Source organism: Glycine soja, chromosome 8, assembly GCF_004193775.1.
Source record: "Glycine soja cultivar W05 chromosome 8, ASM419377v2, whole genome shotgun sequence".
NCBI classification, from domain to species: domain Eukaryota; kingdom Viridiplantae; phylum Streptophyta; class Magnoliopsida; order Fabales; family Fabaceae; genus Glycine; species Glycine soja.
Window position 1 is genome coordinate 6,938,679 of NC_041009.1, and position 16,941 is coordinate 6,955,619.

Here is a 16,941-nt window from a genome sequence, read left to right on the forward strand (position 1 = left end):
CGTCGGGACAATTCGCTTGTTTTGGGTATAGGATTTGTTTGGAGAAAAATTTCAACTTTAGATTTATATACAAAACTAATAAAAAATAATGTTTTATTTAAAATAATTTAAATTAAACTAATTTTGCACTAGACCAACATTGTTGAATTTGAGTCTAACAACAATTATTCTCTTAATAATATTTGAACTAATCTATTTTGGATTTCTCTTCCAAAAAGCATTTATATTTTAAACATAAATCATGATTTTAATTAGATGTAAATAAATACAAATAATAAAAGTTAAGTCTGATATGTTATTAGATCATAATCTATTTCTATGTATTTGAAGTCTTCAAATTATATACTTACAAGACTATCTAATATAACATTTAAGCAGTGTACTTAAGACCTTCATTTAATATATTTGATATTCTTTCATTTGGTCTTCAAATTAGGTTCTTAATTTTTATTATTAGAAGAAATTAAATGTATGTTTAGATTTTTTGTTAAGAATATTCGTTTGAGAATAATTAAACCTGATTTTACTCTCAAACGAATATTCTCACAAAAAATCTAAACATACCTCTAAATCCTTCTAATAATAAAAAATAACAATCTAATAATTAATATTTATTGATAAAAAAACAAATAGTTCTTTGCGTACCATCAGCCTTGTTTCCAAAGTTGGCTGTAACGAAAGAAGTGTAATGTTCAAAAAGCCCACCACTCTAGCCCGGTATCATTATCTAAGTGTAATATAGCCCAAGTAGCTAGGATTGGGCTGGACCCTTGCACAACCTCATTGTAGTCAGTTTTATGAAAGATGTTAATACATTGCTGACTAAAAAAATGTTAAACATTGACTTTTAGTCATTAGAGGTTGATTTGAAGCAATAAAAAGTGCTAAAATTTTATCAAGAAATAATATTTTTTAACGTTTTATATATTTTCATGTAATAAATACTTTCGTCTTCTTCAAAATCTAGATAATTTTAGAGACCTAAAGTTAGTTTTAAAAATTGATGTTAATAGAAATGGATATTTATGTGAGATGAGGATTGAGATTTAAAAAAAAGTATTATTATTGCTAATTATAGAGATAATATTTTTGTTAATATTTAATTCATAGAAATAAATATTCACCTTAAATTATATTTTTTTTTAAATTGTATTGATATCTAATTACAAAATAAATATTTGTATCATAAAAATGAAAAAATATCTTTAATATATAAATTAAAATAACTATATTTAACGATATCATTTATAGGAACTATTCTTTAATAGTTTTAGGAGTTTTTCTTTAACAATGAATTATTTTATGATATTTTCCTCATCATTTAAATCTTTCATTTTATGATTTTCATCTTTATTTCTAAATTTAATTTTAATATTTTGAAAAGCATTAACAATTAAAAATAATCTTGTATCACAATGTAAATTATTTATCACAAATCAAAATATAATTATATATTCAAAATTAATTAATTAATATAAATTAAAGTTATATGAAATAAATATTTATCCTATGCATTAGAAATACTAAAACATTAGTTTTTCTAAAACCTTTTTATTCTTCCAATAAACAAATTATTTATTTTTAAAATCATATAAAATGTTCAGTTCAACGTTTTTTAAGAAAAAGAAATTGAAACCAAAAAATCTGCACCAAAGATCTCCATAATATAGTTGATTGATTATTGCGAAGTCTGAATACAGTCTATCTTGCGGGCGATTTCAAAAACTAGATAACACTTATAATTATAAATTGGATAACACTTATAATTATTTTACTTCATAACATGAGTCCCACGACATTTTTCTATAATTGTTAGGATCTTGTTCAACTTTGAATAAAATCACAATAAAAAATATGTCTAGGAATACTGTTTTAGTCTTCTTTTAATTTATTTTTAAAATCAAATATCATCTTTTAATTTTTTAAATCGATACAATTAAATTTTTGGGTCTAAAAACTGTTAGTAAGTAAGTGATCATTTTTAGTTTATATGCTGAAACACACGACATCAAAAACTGGAAAAAAGAAATAAAATAAATCTATTATATTAATACAGTTAGATTAAAGGAAAAAAATAATAACATAAGTAATAAAATATGGATGATATATTTTTATAACAAAAAAAGATTTAGTAATTCAACCAATATCTTTACTTGAGATACAAGATCCTATTTATATACAAAGTTGGTTGAAATCTGTGGGAAAAGTTGAGATGCTAAGATGAAAAATGGTTTAATTGCATTAGACGACAAGTCGTTACGGGAGTTTGTTGTTGCGGAGTGACGCTATGTTATGGGAAAAGGATAAAATAAAACTGAATATATTTATTTAATAATAACAACTGGGTTGCTTCCTCTCTCGGGTTGCTCACCTTATTAGGTTGGGGAAGATAGCGTCTCTCTCTCTCTCTCTCTCCTTTTTTCTTCTGCTTCTGCCAGCATCTTGCGTCTCTCTCTCTCTCTCTCTCTGACACAAACTCCATTGATTTGCAACTTGTAAGCAACCGAAATTGAGAAAAACAATAGCGGCGTTTCTTGAGCATTCCGAGGATATCTCTCTACCTTCTTTTCTATTGTCTTTAAATTCCAACATTCCTTCACTCTCTTCTCTTCGCACCATAGGGACGACTTATGGGTTCCACAGAGAATGAATTATCGCTCGCTGAAGAGGCTCTTCTTCAGGTCACCCTCTTCCCCTACCTTTTTCATTAACCATGTCTATTTATTTATTATTCATTTCTTTTTTGGTTTCTGTATTGAATTTGAATCAGCGAGCTCCTAAGAGCACGCTGACTTGGCCTAGGTTCTCTAGTTTTGTAGTAACTTATTATTAACGGAAGTTTAATTCAAAATTCACATGTACTTCGTGTTTGTTTTCAGCCGGAAATTGAGTTTAATGACTCGTTTATTTCTTAATGCTTGGGAATGTGAAATTAGTTAAACATAAAATGTTGATCTTCAAGATTTATATTTTGGGACTACGAAACATTTCATATCTCTTCCCTGTTTGAACTTTTACAAAATAAAAAAGATGTTTTGTTCTATTATGATGGATGAACAATTGGCTGCTTTGTACTGAAGGATGATGAAAGCAAACAATACACAGGAGATGGATCGGTTGACTTTAAAGGGAGGCCTGTTCTTAAACGGAATACTGGCAATTGGAAGGCTTGCCCATTTATCTTAGGTAAGTTTTTTTCATTTCTCTTGTGCTTAAAAAATAGTAATTTTTTTTTGTTGATTGCATTTTTATGTAATATGAATCACAGGCAATGAGTGCTGTGAACGTTTGGCGTACTATGGCATTGCGACAAATCTCGTTACCTATCTTACCCAGAAGCTTCATGAAGGAAATGTCTCTGCTGCAAGAAATGTCACCACCTGGCAAGGCACTTGCTATCTTGCACCTCTCATTGGAGCTGTTTTGGCAGATGCTTATTGGGGACGATACTGGACAATTGCCATTTTCTCCACCATTTATTTCATAGTAATTACTAACAAAGATGGCTTTTTTTCTCTTTCTAAACACATCATTTTCCACACACATCCCTCTTATGATATACTTCTGGAAATGTCCTACATAATTTCATAGACAGTCAAGCAAAATATATGCTTGTAATCTGCCAAGGATTTATCTATGCATAAGATTTGTGGGGACAGTCAAGGAATATTCATTGTACAGTAAATTGTAATGGTGATAGGATGTTATTTCTAGTTCTTGTTTGTATGTGGAATATGAATTATTTTATAGATTTCACGTCATAAAAAACAATTAGAAAATGCTTAAGGATATGGAAGAACAGCAAATATTATGCTGTCAAAAAATTTGGTAAAGGGAGATTCATAAGACTAGTTTTGAGTGTGCTGTGATTCAAACTTATTTCTTCCATTGCACTGCTTCTACTTGATATCCAAGTTTCTTAGTGTGGAAGTAAGGAACTTTTACAGATTTCTCTTGAGCACTGAATATAATTTTCAAATGCATCATCACATTTATCAGGAACACTTGCTGTTTGTATCAGCATGTTGGTATTCTTTGTCACCATTTTGTTTTCTGTGCATCTTTTGCTTCTATATGCTTTGTTGTGCAGTGGTCTATACTTGTTTTAACATGTAAAGTGGCTGTTTCATTCAGGGAATGGGTACATTGACTCTTTCTGCATCGGTTCCTGCTTTGAAGCCTGCAGAGTGTTTGGGTACTGCATGTCCTCCAGCTACTCCTGCACAATATGCTGTGTTCTTCTTTGGCCTCTACCTGATTGCACTTGGGACTGGTGGTATAAAACCATGTGTGTCATCTTTTGGGGCAGATCAGTTTGATGATACTGATCCCCAGGAAAGGATTAAGAAGGGATCCTTTTTCAACTGGTTTTACTTTTCTATCAACATAGGTGCCCTTGTTTCCAGCACTTTTATTGTTTGGATTCAAGAAAATGCTGGCTGGGGTCTTGGATTTGGCATTCCTGCTTTATTTATGGCATTAGCTATTGGAAGTTTCTTTTTAGGCACTCCCCTTTACAGGTTTCAAAAACCTGGGGGAAGCCCTATTACGAGAATGTGCCAGGTTGTGGTAGCATCTGTCTGGAAGCGAAATCTGGTTGTCCCTGAGGACAGTAATCTCCTATATGAGACACCAGATAAGAGCTCTGCAATTGAAGGAAGTCGGAAACTAGGGCATAGTGATGAACTAAAGTAATTACTTTGTTTACTTTGTGTTTACTGTTGGAGTATTATTAGCTTTCATGGTCACAATTCACAAACAAACCCACAATACAGGAAAAGGAATATATTGTTATGCATGTTAACTTATTCCTAATATTCTTTTAAGGTGCAATTTGTCTTCCTACTAAATTTAAAACTGATTGTTTAAAGGAAATACTAATTTGTTTAAATAGAGGTTGTTCATGTTAGGCTCTGTCGCTCTGACTAGCCAGTTACAGTTAGCTTGACCTTTAGTGCTTAGGCTTTGTTTATCACACAAGATAAGGCCTAATGTGTTAGGATAACTAATCTTGGTGTTTGGAGTGCATAACAGAGAGCAGAACACTATCTGGTCATGTACTCTCATCAGGTGATTTCTGTATGATACCCCTACTATAACCCTTGTACACCTCTTCTGCTTTAGGACTGTTGCCTTATTTTGTTACCCGTAAGCTTACATCCCTCTTTAGAGACCATAGTTGTCACTATCATCAATTTTGGAATACTTTTTATCGAGAACATACCATTTCTAACTTCTGTGATGCTTTCTACGCTTCTGATGGATTTATTCTTAATCTTATACAAATTTCAATGGATCTGCATATTTTTCCAAAAAAAAAAAAATAGGTGCAAGTTTTAGGCTAACTAAAACCATCATCTTTAAATTATCCAGTGAACACCAGCAAGACCCAACTGTTTGATAGTGTCTTGCTAAACAGTCTAGTAATGCTGATTTCTTTTGATCCCATGAGAAAAATATTACTCTTTCCTTTATTTTCCTCTTTTTTCTGATTTCTTAATCCATATCTAAAATTCCCTTCGCCACATCTCTCTGGTTCTGTGGTTGAAGTTTATTGTCAGGTGTGTTCCCTTATATCTGTGAATTTTTTTTGTGTTATAACAGAGAAGAAAACAAATTAGTTTACATTAAATTGGTAGCATCTTGATACTTAAGGGTGTTTGTGAAAAATTTTCCAATTCAATTGTATTTTTCGCAATCAAGAAAAATATGATAGTTTAAATGCTTATTCGGAGGATAGTTATCCTAACCCTTCCTTATCCAGTTCTTATCCTATCCTGAGTGTCAAATGAGGCCTTAAAACAAAAGGGAGTAAAAAATGCTCTGTATACCATAAAAACTATTAATGCTGAGTAAATGCACTGTTACATGTTAATTGCTGTGGTTTTCAGATCTACGTATATATAAGTAAAAAAGGAATCTTTTTATTTCACTTTTTCCAGTAAATTTGTGTTGCAGTATGTGTTTGAAATGGAAGCATATTTTTATAAAAAAATGATTGCGAGTTGCTTATCTAATTATTATATCCTCATTTTGTTGCCTTACTTAAACAGTTATTGCCAACATTTTAGATTTTTCATTCATGGCTCAACTTTGCACATAATTGTCTCGTATTCTGAATTGTGAGAACTGAGAAAAGGTTTATTTACTTGTCTTGGATATCAAAGAATGAACTTGCGATGTGTAATCATTTTCTTTTGTTTTAATGAAGGTGTCTTGATAGAGCGGCTGTAGTGTCTGATGCTGAGAGCAAAAGTGGTGATTATTCTAACCAGTGGAGACTTTGCACCGTGACACAAGTAGAGGAATTGAAAATCTTGATTCGAATGTTTCCAGTTTGGGCTACTGGGATTGTTTTTGCTGCTGTTTATGCCCAGATGTCAACATTGTTTGTGGAACAAGGAACGATGATGAACACAAATTTTGGTTCCTTCAGGATTCCTCCAGCTTCCCTCTCGAGTTTTGATGTGATAAGTGTTATTTTCTGGGTCCCTGTCTATGACAGGATTATTGTTCCCATTGCAAGAAAATTTACAGGCAAGGAGAGGGGCTTTTCAGAGTTGCAAAGAATGGGAATTGGCCTTTTTATTTCAGTCCTGTGCATGTCAGCAGCTGCTATAGTGGAGATTGTGCGCCTGAAGGTTGCAAAAGAGCATGGCCTTGTTGATGAACCTGTTCCTGTACCCCTTAATATATTTTGGCAAATCCCTCAGTATTTCTTATTGGGGGCAGCAGAAGTATTCACATTCGTCGGGCAGCTTGAGTTCTTCTATGACCAATCTCCAGATGCCATGCGTAGTTTATGTAGTGCTTTGTCGCTGTTGACTACTTCACTTGGGAATTACTTGAGCTCTTTCATTCTCACTGTAGTGACTTACTTCACTACACAAGGTGGAAATCCTGGATGGATTCCGGATAACTTGAACAAGGGTCATCTTGATTACTTTTTCTGGCTTTTAGCCGGACTTAGCTTCTTAAATACCTTTGTGTACATAGTTGCTGCCAAAAGGTACAAGCAGAAGAAGTCTGCTTAAGATTTTTCAGGCATTTATTTGGACTGGAAGGACGACATTCTGCTATTTCCTTCTGTCAATGTCGTGATTGTTCTGCATGTGGAATAAAGATGTTCTGCAGTTATGTACGTTTCTTTCATTTACAAAGTATGGTTCAAAACAGCCCTGTCTCTGCCCTCTCTCATGAAGCCTGAAATTGATGAGATGAGATTGCCTGCTACCATTTAGGCTAAACATGGGCAGTTAATGTTCAATTTCTCTACATTGCTTGCTACCATTTGTAACTATTGATGTAGAAAATGTTGATACTCTTTTTATGTGCACCATCGTTTCAGATTGTAGTGTTTGATCAACGAAAAGCAGAGAGCTAGAAGAATGCACTACGGGATAAAAGTAGCATTTGCTTATTAACACTGAAATAATCAAACATAGACACTACACTGGTGATTTGACAAAGGTTGATTATAATGGATAACATATGAATGCAAATAGTGAGCCGAATAAATTTGCCATGCTTCTGGATATTGGCGACAATTGCAGATTACGGTTTGAGTTCATTAGAGTAATAGTTAAGTAAAATGGTTTTAAATTTTCATCCAAATTCAATAGCAAATTACAATAACTATTCTAAAAATCATAGCTAATTAATTAGTTATCATAATATTTAATTGGTTGACATTGTTAAAAAAATTACATTAACGATGTACAGAAATTAAACTCATCTAATTATTTCTGGTATCTCATTATTTATTTTTTTAGACAATATATGTTTCTTTATTAATCAAAATAAATTATTATGATAACATAATCTTCTTTATATAAAAAAAAAGATTCCTTATTAAAAGAAGTTAGAACTTAGAATATAATTGAGTTTATTTAAGTGAGATGTCATAAATAAGGATATCATTGAAAAACTAATGTTTTATAATTTTTAAAATGATAAATATTCTTACATAAACTACTATAAAAAGTAAAACGATAAAAGAAGTAGTATTACTTGAGATGGAGTGAGTAATGAATTCACATTGAATATACAAGAGCAACCGGCAGTGGGGGTGGGACAATGAGTATTTTATCTTTGCATGTGCGTTTTTTCATATTCAACAGCGATGTTAAAATGTACAGATAGTGATTGAAAATCTAACTGATGAAATGCGATCATCCAGAATGAGCCACATGTAAGACTTTCAATGAGAAATAAGAAACAAAAAAACTGCATCATTGAAATGTGATTCCATTCTTAATTCTGGTCCAAATCGAACTGCAGACGGTGCAGTTTTGAATCTCATGACTGATATATATATATATATATATATACTATTAATCTATTATAATGGATAACAGATGAATGCTGACTTGTATTGTGGTTGTTTCATATTTTAATTTAATTCTCGTGGTACGAATATGCTAATCAAACTACTAGCTCATTAATGACTACAACCACTCGACAACAAAATAGGTGAAATCCTTGTATATTTTGCCAATGATAATTACTCAAGTATAATTTCTCATGAATTGATAATGACCGACCTTTTATTTTTTATAAGCTAAGATTTCATTACTCCAAAGAAAGCTAGCTTTAAGCACAAGGTGTGCAATTTTTTATATATAATGACAAACCAATTGATAATGACTGACCTAAATATAATTTTTAATTAAATTATTATAAAAACTAATAATCTAAAACAATTTATAATTAAATCACAATGTAAAAAATCTAAAATTAAATTAGAATACACTAATTGTAAAAAAAGTTATATCATTGTCTAATTATATACTATGTTATCTTTTTTATAAGAATATACTGCCGTTATCTAAATCTTTGCAGTAAATTAAAAATCTCTCTTTACATATCTCTACGTATATATGTAGAGAGAGACAGAGAATATTTTAGTTAATATCCTTCATCATTTTCTCTCCATAAAATTGTACTTACTGTTTAGAGTTTTGCTCAGTTTAGAAGGAGGAAGAGAGAGGGAGAGAGGCTTCTCACCAAAGAGTAAGACAAGGGTTCCATTGATGATGATACACCGCTTCTGGAAGAGGGTCTCCTTTAGGTTTTTCCTTATCTCAAAAACTCTATCTTCATGTCATGCTACTTACTTGTATACAACACAAAACAATACAACTATACAAGCCACGACATAACACATACTCATAAACACATAGTTTGCTATGAGATATAATTATATATGATTGTTTATTTTACTGTGAAGGATGATGAAGGGAGGGAGCAATACACAGGAGAGGGCTCAGTTAACTTTAGAGGAGAGCCTGTTCTAAAGAAGGATACTGGCAATTGGAGGGCTTGTCCTTTTATCCTAGGTACTATGTTCTTACATTTCTCTCATGTTATTATTAAATAATCATTTTTTGTTTTATATCATTTTAAGTAAATAGAATATACGCTTGTAAATTGTTTTTATATTATCATTCAATAGGAAATTGTGATGTAGGATAGATTTATTGACTTTCACAGTAACTATCTTACCATGATTTCTAATTTGTTAATTGTAAAAATATTTAAGATATTTAATTTGTTGATTGTAAAAATATTTAAGATATTTAGACTGATAGTGCATAGAAATTAAATTCTATCATTTTTATGTATATAAATCTCGGGCAATGAGTGTTGTGAACGTTTGGCCTTCTTTGGAATTACAACAAAATCTTGTTACCTATCTTACCAACAGATCACATGAAGGAAACGTTTCTTCCGCAAGAAACATTAGCATCTGGCTTGGCACTTCTTATCTCACACCTCTCATTGGAGCCGTTCTAGCTGATGGTTACTGGGGTCGATACTGGACAATTGCTGTTTTCTCTGCGGTTTATTTCATTGTAATAAACTAAGATGAAATAGCCCTCTTTTCCTAGTCAAATGTTTCTCCACACACATATCTCTCTTAGTTATCCAGTAGTATGATAACAATGAAAGATAAACAATATGAACACCCCTGATTCTGTTTTGGATTACCTATATAATATAGTTGATGAATTTATTAGGATGCACCAAGAGTGTTATCTAATCATAGATTTTCATGTATGATAATATTGTTGACTTTTCTAGTAATTACTTTAAAAGATGATTCCTAAAGAATTAAACTCTTACTTGATTACATATATGCTTTGAATGTTTAATTGTCTTTTTATTGTTGTAATAGTGATATGGCTACTGTGTGCAGGGAATGTGTACCTTGACACTTTCTGCATCTTTACCAGCATTGAAGCCTTCTGAATGTTTGGGTTCTGTATGCCCTTCAGCTACTCCTGCACAATATGCTGTGTCCTACTCTGGTCTATACGTGATTGCGCTTGGGATCGGTGGTATAAAGTCATGTGTGCCATCTTTTGGAGCAGGTAAATTTGATAATACTGATCCAAAGGAAAGGGTTAAGAAGGGGTCGTTTTTCAATTGGTATTACTTTTCTATCAATCTAGGTGCCATTGTATCATGCAGCATAGTTGTGTGGATTCAAGACAATGCAGGATGGGGTCTTGGATTTGGCATTCCTACTTTGTTTATGGTATTATCTGTGGTAAGCTTCTTTAGAGGCACACCTCTCTACTGGTTTCAAAAAACAGGGGGAAGTCCTGTTACAAGAATGTGTCAGGTTTTGTGCACATTTGTCCAAAAGTGGAATTTGGTTGTTCCTCAGTGATGGGAATAGACCAACATAATAACAAACTCTATAACAGAATAATAAGCAAAAATACGGGTCGTAATTCCACTATAATCAATGAAGATACAGAGAGTTTTCAACAAGTGCATTAAAACTTACTACAAACAGTCAAATCAAAATAAATCATCAATTGGTGCAATAAAGACAGGAAGATAAAACCCTGAAATATATAGCGTGAAACACTTATATCTCTTCGGATATCTTTTTTCCGATCCAATCAGATAATTTTAAGTATCACGCGCGTAGAGCCTGCTGTCCAAAAATCAGCTCGATCCAAAGGCGAACAAATCTACAGTTGCAATCTGAAAAACACTATCTAGTGGGTATGCGAAAATCACAATGATTTTCCCTCTCCTTCTCTCTCAATAGTTGTCTTTTGTATGAGACGTCAGATAAAATATCTACAAAGGGAGTCACAAACTGGTGCATAGTGATGATCTAAGTTAAGTAAAATGTCTTTACTTTGGCATCCCAATCTAGTATTATAAGCTCCTTTCATCATCATCATATAGGCATAGTATTAGGATTATTTTACCATACATGTTGATTTTCTATCTAATATTCTTGTTGAAGTGCAATTTGTTTAACATCAAATTAGGAATTAGTTGTTTATGGGGAAAATGTTGGATGAGCCCTGCTCTAATGTTTCAGAAGTTGTAAGCTCTAATTTTCTATCTACAAATTAGCTATACCTTTATAGCCCTTGATTGGCACACCAAGAAAGATGGAATAATTAATATTGTCCAGATTTATTAGATGTTTCGTTGTTTTCTTTGTTTCTCCTTTCGTTTATTGTGAGAATATCTTTGTCAGTTTTGTGGATAGATTGCAATTAAACATATTTCTTTTAGCCTGTCTTTGCCGCATTGAGAAATTTGTGCTAAATTTTGAAGTATTTTTTACATATTTTAAACTTTTCTTCTAGTCGACAATCTCTAGTATCCTCACTTTCTTAAAAATGCTCTTTCCTCCATACATAAACTATAAACAGGATTTCCTGCACCAAATCCCTCAGTACTTCTTACTGGGGGCAGCAGAAGTATTCGCATTCGTGGGACTGCTTCAGTTCTTCTATGATCAATCTCCAGATGCTATGAAGACTTTAGGTACTGCACTGTCACCTTTGTATTTTGCCTTGGGAAATTACTTGAGCTCTTTTATTCTTACTATGGTAACTTACTTCACCACACAAGGTGGAAAGCTTGGCTGGATTCCTGATAATTTGAACAAGGGTCATCTCGATTATTTTTTCTTGCTTTTAGCTGGACTTAGCTTCTTAAATATGTTGGCATACGTTGTTGCTGCAGCAGAAGAAGACTTCTTAAGATTTTTCAGACATCTATTATGAGTTGAAGCATGTTCTGATCAGGTTGCTTACTACACATATAGTGATATAGGTAAATTGTTACTTGTAAATGTTCACGTTCTGTACAGTGCAAAAATCACATATATAAGTTGTAAATGACATCAGATTATTTGGGCTCAATAAAAATTATAAATTTTGATTTTTTTTATGTTCTATCTTATTATCATTGTGTTAGATTGACGGGAACCAAAAACGAAGGAGAACGAACTACCGGCGGAAAAGTAGCTCATCAGCACAAGTCATAAAAAAATATATACGGATGGCGTGAGAAAGGTCAATGGATAACATATGAGCAGAACATATTTGCCACACTTGGGGTACTAATAGTAATGGAATTTATCAACAATATCTAATGATGTTTTTCTATGATTTGGGGTAATAATGTATTATACTATTCTCACTAATATAGTTTTAAACAAGTTTTTCTCAACCATGGCATGTTTATCTGACTATTCAATTAGTAGCCATGTTAAACTTTCTGGATATTTTTGAATATTTGTTACCTCCCAGAATTAGAAAGCATTGTGTAATCAAGTTACTAAATTTAGGACTCATCCAATGATATATTAACATTAACTAACCTTAAGTAGCATCAGTCATTGTCTCATAATTTTAGGACATCAAACAGCAATCACTCTGACATCGATTGCCAAAATTAAGATGCAAAACGTTCTTGAGGTCATAAATATAAAGTTAACAAGTGCTCAACTCCTTTTCAAACCCACCACAGAGATTTTAGAATGGCAGGTTTCAATTCTTAAATTACCATTCTTTGTAGGTATTATGATAGTGATTATGAAAATAGAATGAAGATGATGACTGGCCCTCACGAGATATTTAAACTCTAATGAGCCTGGTAAATGGTAATGCTAACTAGTACAAAAATGTTTTCAATAAGATTAATTTTTTAAAAACAAATTATAGTTTGAATTTATGTAAATTTCAACAAAAATCTCCTCTATAATTTTAGCATCCCCAAATGATAAACATTTATAAAAATCTATCAATAGTTTGTCAACTTCCAAAGACACAATGCCCACCAATTCCAAATAATTCCCAAAAATACATAATGCCCAAAGTACAATATAAAATAAAAGGGGTTGTCAAAACAATATAGACCTACCAAATGAATGATCTATTAGGAAGGACTACAACTTCTAGTAACGTGCAATTAGCTTGTTGATCTGAAAAATGAACCAGGAAAGAGTGAGTCACACATATTTAATAAAAGAAAAACAAATAATGTATGAGCCATCCATAGACAGACTCCATTGTAACATGTTAAATCAAAGAAAGCAATTTTATCTAATCTAATTTTTAAAGAATGATAGTATAAAGTATAAACCAAAGTTAAGAAACTTATAAAAATAAGTAATATTTTTCTTTAAGCCCGTTTTTAAAATAGATTGCATATAAATAAAATGGAATAATAAATTGTTAAACACCATCAATTTCATTACAGGAAAGGAAATATATGGTTGGCTTAATGATGAAGGAAGAAGGTGGTAAGAGAGGTTATGGATTCCAGTAAAAATTAACAAATTAATATTTGCTTATAAAAAAATACAAATATAAATTATGAAGGAAAAAAAACAAGAAAATTTAACCTAGTTTTGAAAAGCGCATGGGCCCCAAATATTTGGACCTACGAGGCCCAACGAAAAGGTGAAGGGCCCGACCCACTCTAATGAAACCCTCAGCAAAGAAAATGGATGCTTCTCTTTCGGCAGGGTTTATAACAAACAAAAATAATACTTCTTTGAAACTTTGTGAAACTGAGGTAAGTGAAATGCGTTCCGTTTCTAACTTAACTACTTGTTCGAGTTTGATACATAGTAATCATAACAATAATAGCGGTTTTATCTCTTCTTTGTTTTGCTGTGTAGTTTCATTTTTCAACCATTCTTATATTGATTTTTGTGTTGGAAGCAGCTCGAATTGTGAGTGACGGGTAAGTAAAATCGATGATAGTAATACTCTGTTTGCGTAATTTTCAATTCCCGTTGTTTCAGTTTTTTTTTATATCTCAATGTCATAGTATGCAAACTTTGGTCGTGTTCCAACAAATCAAACAATTGATAAACCTACGTCGTAAAAGTAGTTTGTTCCCAACAAATGAAACAGAACCATTGTGCAAAAGTTGTTTGTTCTGTCAGACTCTGAATCGGGTTATGTTTTTGGTTTTCTGGTTTTGAGGCTTTAGGCACAAGAGAAATTATCCTAGGGTTGGGCTTAGGTAATGAGAAGAGTCCTTTAGCGAAATGTTCTGTTGCTAGTCACTATTACTAGAAAATATCCTCACCTATGAATTCCCAACATGATCTGAAGAAGTGAGCTGTATTGACTATTGAGAATAACTATCAAGGCTTCCTTTATGATTCAAATGCATCTATCAGGCTCAGCATTCATTTCATCTGGGCCTCTGTAAAAGAAATGAAGTACTAGAATTGTTATGATGTTCTGTTAGTCAAAATAAAATCATTCTTGAATCTTTAGAGTTTTGACTAGTTGAAACTTTGGAGAAGGGTATTGCTAACAAAAGATATCTCTGCTGTACTTGGATAAGTTAAAAAAAAAATTGGTTGGTTTCATTTTTATTTATGACCAAATGCAGTTCCCTTGTGATTTTGGAAGTTGTGCCTCCAAATATGACTTCTTTATTAGTAACCTATACTGCTGCTTGAATTTTAATGTGATGTACTGATTCGAATTGGATCTTTATTGAGAAGAAAAGGCACATTTATTAATCTATTTTGTTGCAAATTTATCATAATGCTTTCATAAGATAAGACAGATTACTCAATGTGACATTCTTGTAACCTCTTTTTTTTTCCACCTGGCAGCTGTTTTGATTGTTGATTGCTTTGAATCACTGAGATAACAGGGAGTAGGAGTGCTTGTTCTTGTTGTATTGTGTGTACAAAACCTGAGGTTAGTCTATTCAAGTTGTCTTTGGATGTCAGTCATGTGCAGCAAGAAAATATGGCCAAAAAATTCATTGGTGTTCGAGATTCTGTAGAATTTGACAAAGGTGTAGCCTGTCCAAGGTTACCTATTTAATTTTGGGTTGGAAATTTGAAGATACATAAAAATGTCAATGGCTGCTCCAAGTTCCCTATTGAAGGTGGAGGAAATACAAGGAAGAGGGAGGGGAATGGTTGCATCTCAGCCTCTTAAAGCTGGTCAAATTGTCCTCAGAGACTCTCCCATTCTGCTGTATTCGGCTTTGCCCTTGGTCAGACAGTCTCTGTCATCCTCCTCCTCCTCTGCCTCCACTTCCTGCTTCTGTGATCACTGCTTCAGAATCTTGTCTCCTTCTTTACAGGGAGATTCTTCATCATCCACAGTTTTGTGCCCCAATTGTCGCCACCATTGTTTCTGCAATTCAAATTGTCTTTCAAATGCACTGAACTCCTCCCATTCTTCTTGGGTATGTCAAGCATTATCTCATCTTAGAGCCAATTCTCTACTGCTTGAACAGCCCCTTGAGCACCAAGTCCAAGTTAATTTTCTTGTTGCTGCCTACAATCTTGCCAATATCTCCCCTTCAGATTTTCAAATTATGCTTTCTCTTCAGGGTTCTCCTGATGATTCCACCATTGCTGCAGCTCAGTTCCTACACCCCCTTATTTCATCCCTCTGCTCACTTGCTCTCATTGGCCCTCAGAATGGATTTTCTTTAGAACTCACGTCTGCTATTCTTGCCAAGGACAAGCTCAATGCCTTCGGCATAATGCAGCCATTCTCTGAACATGATGACCAGAGGTCCGTCAGAGCTTATGGTATTTACCCCTATGCCTCCTTTTTTAACCACGATTGCCTTCCCAATGCCTGCAGATTTGATTATGTGGATGCTAATCCTTCTGATGACAGCCATAATACTGACTTTATTATTAGGATGATTCATGATGTTCCCCAAGGTAGGGAGATCTGTTTGAGTTATTTCCCTGTGAATGAAAAATATTCTAGTAGGCAGAAGAGACTGATTGAAGATTATGGCTTCACCTGTAATTGTGATCGATGTAATGTGGAGTCAAATTGGTCAGATAATGATAGTGTTGAAGATAATGCTGAGGAAGAAGAGGAGGTTATGGATGAGGACCAATGTGAAACTATGGCAGCATCAGACACTGATGATCATCCCCATGAAGATAATAACGATTTCCCTCATGCTTATTTCTTTTTAAAATACATGTGTGATAGAACAAATTGCTGGGGAACTTTAGCTCCTTTACCTCCAAAAGGTGATACTCCATGTAATGTCATGGAATGCAATGTCTGTGGCAAATTGAAGAGTGACAATACCTTTGATATTGATGAAGGGCAAGATGAAGTTTCCATGGAGGACTAAGTCGCTAGGATGCTACTTTAGTAAGTAACCTGCATTCCTCTATATGTTTAGACTATTTTTATCCAATTTAGTCTGTTGGTACCATCTTTTTGTCACTTCTACGACTGTGTTTGCATGTGTTCATTAATTTCAGTGCTCACAACTTTCATATATATTAGCCTGCCCCTAAACGTGCGATTGTCAAGTGAGTAACACTTTGGTTTTCTTGTAGAAAACATTGGTCGTACTGTTACAATTGAAGAACTCATTTTGGGGGGCTGAAACCTGTTCTTCAACTTCTGAAGCCTTATTCATGGACCTTTTAATGCATGGTTTTGTTAGTAGATAAAGGGTACAGATATGATGAAATTGGTTACCAAGGAAAAAGAATGATTAGTCTTTCTGGCCATATGGATACTCAGAATCAGACTGATTTTTTTTAAAACTGTTTTGATAGTTATTTTTCATTTTTGGTTTTAAGTATGTTTTGAACTCTTGATGTTATTGAATTACTGCCAAACCATCAATTTTGAGTCTGTGTTCAAGTTA

The 16,941-nt window shown here is 33.0% G+C and overlaps 3 protein-coding genes across 5 annotated transcripts; all 3 read left to right on the forward strand.

The window, feature by feature from the left end:
• Nucleotides 1–2,346: 2,346 nt before the first annotated feature.
• On the forward strand, nt 2,347–7,497 carry LOC114421525 (protein NRT1/ PTR FAMILY 8.3-like). The gene is made up of 5 exons (XM_028387487.1): nt 2,347–2,681; nt 3,081–3,186; nt 3,269–3,486; nt 4,135–4,691; nt 6,212–7,497. Exons 1-5 carry the CDS (start codon nt 2,631–2,633, stop codon nt 7,032–7,034), a joined length of 1,755 nt encoding a protein of 584 aa, XP_028243288.1. The 5' UTR covers nt 2,347–2,630; the 3' UTR covers nt 7,035–7,497.
• Nucleotides 7,498–9,638: 2,141 nt separating this feature from the next.
• LOC114420868 (protein NRT1/ PTR FAMILY 8.3-like) lies at nt 9,639–12,492 on the forward strand. Its single transcript, XM_028386586.1, has 4 exons — nt 9,639–9,854; nt 10,199–10,552; nt 11,688–12,093; nt 12,238–12,492. Exons 1-3 carry the CDS (start codon nt 9,639–9,641, stop codon nt 12,042–12,044), a joined length of 927 nt encoding a protein of 308 aa, XP_028242387.1. The 3' UTR covers nt 12,045–12,093; nt 12,238–12,492.
• A 1,294-nt stretch (nt 12,493–13,786) lies between these two features.
• On the forward strand, nt 13,787–16,941 carry LOC114421528 (histone-lysine N-methyltransferase ASHR2-like). Of its 3 annotated transcripts, XM_028387490.1 has the most exons (4): nt 13,788–13,842; nt 13,949–14,013; nt 14,906–16,433; nt 16,625–16,941. In XM_028387490.1, exon 3 carries the CDS (start codon nt 15,154–15,156, stop codon nt 16,411–16,413), a length of 1,260 nt encoding a protein of 419 aa, XP_028243291.1. In that variant the 5' UTR covers nt 13,788–13,842; nt 13,949–14,013; nt 14,906–15,153; the 3' UTR covers nt 16,414–16,433; nt 16,625–16,941. The 3 variants fall into 3 exon arrangements, with proteins under 3 accessions (XP_028243292.1, XP_028243291.1, XP_028243290.1); XM_028387491.1 differs by lacking the exon at nt 13,949–14,013 and having other exon boundaries at nt 13,787–13,842; XM_028387489.1 differs by lacking the exon at nt 13,788–13,842 and having other exon boundaries at nt 13,854–14,013.

What these genes read in the sequence shown, in the direction of transcription:
- LOC114421528 (XM_028387491.1), top strand. Translation starts at nt 15,154, where the DNA reads ATGTCAATGGCTGCTCCAAGTTCCCTATTGAAGGTGGAGGAAATACAA.
- LOC114421525 (XM_028387487.1), top strand. Translation starts at nt 2,631, where the DNA reads ATGGGTTCCACAGAGAATGAATTATCGCTCGCTGAAGAGGCTCTTCTT. An exon ending in CTGAAGAGGCTCTTCTTCAG is followed by an intron (nt 2,682 to 3,080) that starts GTCACCCTCTTC and finishes TTTGTACTGAAG; the next exon opens with GATGATGAAAGCAAACAATA. An exon ending in GGCTTGCCCATTTATCTTAG is followed by an intron (nt 3,187 to 3,268) that starts GTAAGTTTTTTT and finishes TATGAATCACAG; the next exon opens with GCAATGAGTGCTGTGAACGT.
- LOC114420868 (XM_028386586.1), top strand. Translation starts at nt 9,639, where the DNA reads ATGAGTGTTGTGAACGTTTGGCCTTCTTTGGAATTACAACAAAATCTT. An exon ending in TCTCTGCGGTTTATTTCATT is followed by an intron (nt 9,855 to 10,198) that starts GTAATAAACTAA and finishes TACTGTGTGCAG; the next exon opens with GGAATGTGTACCTTGACACT. An exon ending in TGTTTATGGTATTATCTGTG is followed by an intron (nt 10,553 to 11,687) that starts GTAAGCTTCTTT and finishes AACTATAAACAG; the next exon opens with GATTTCCTGCACCAAATCCC.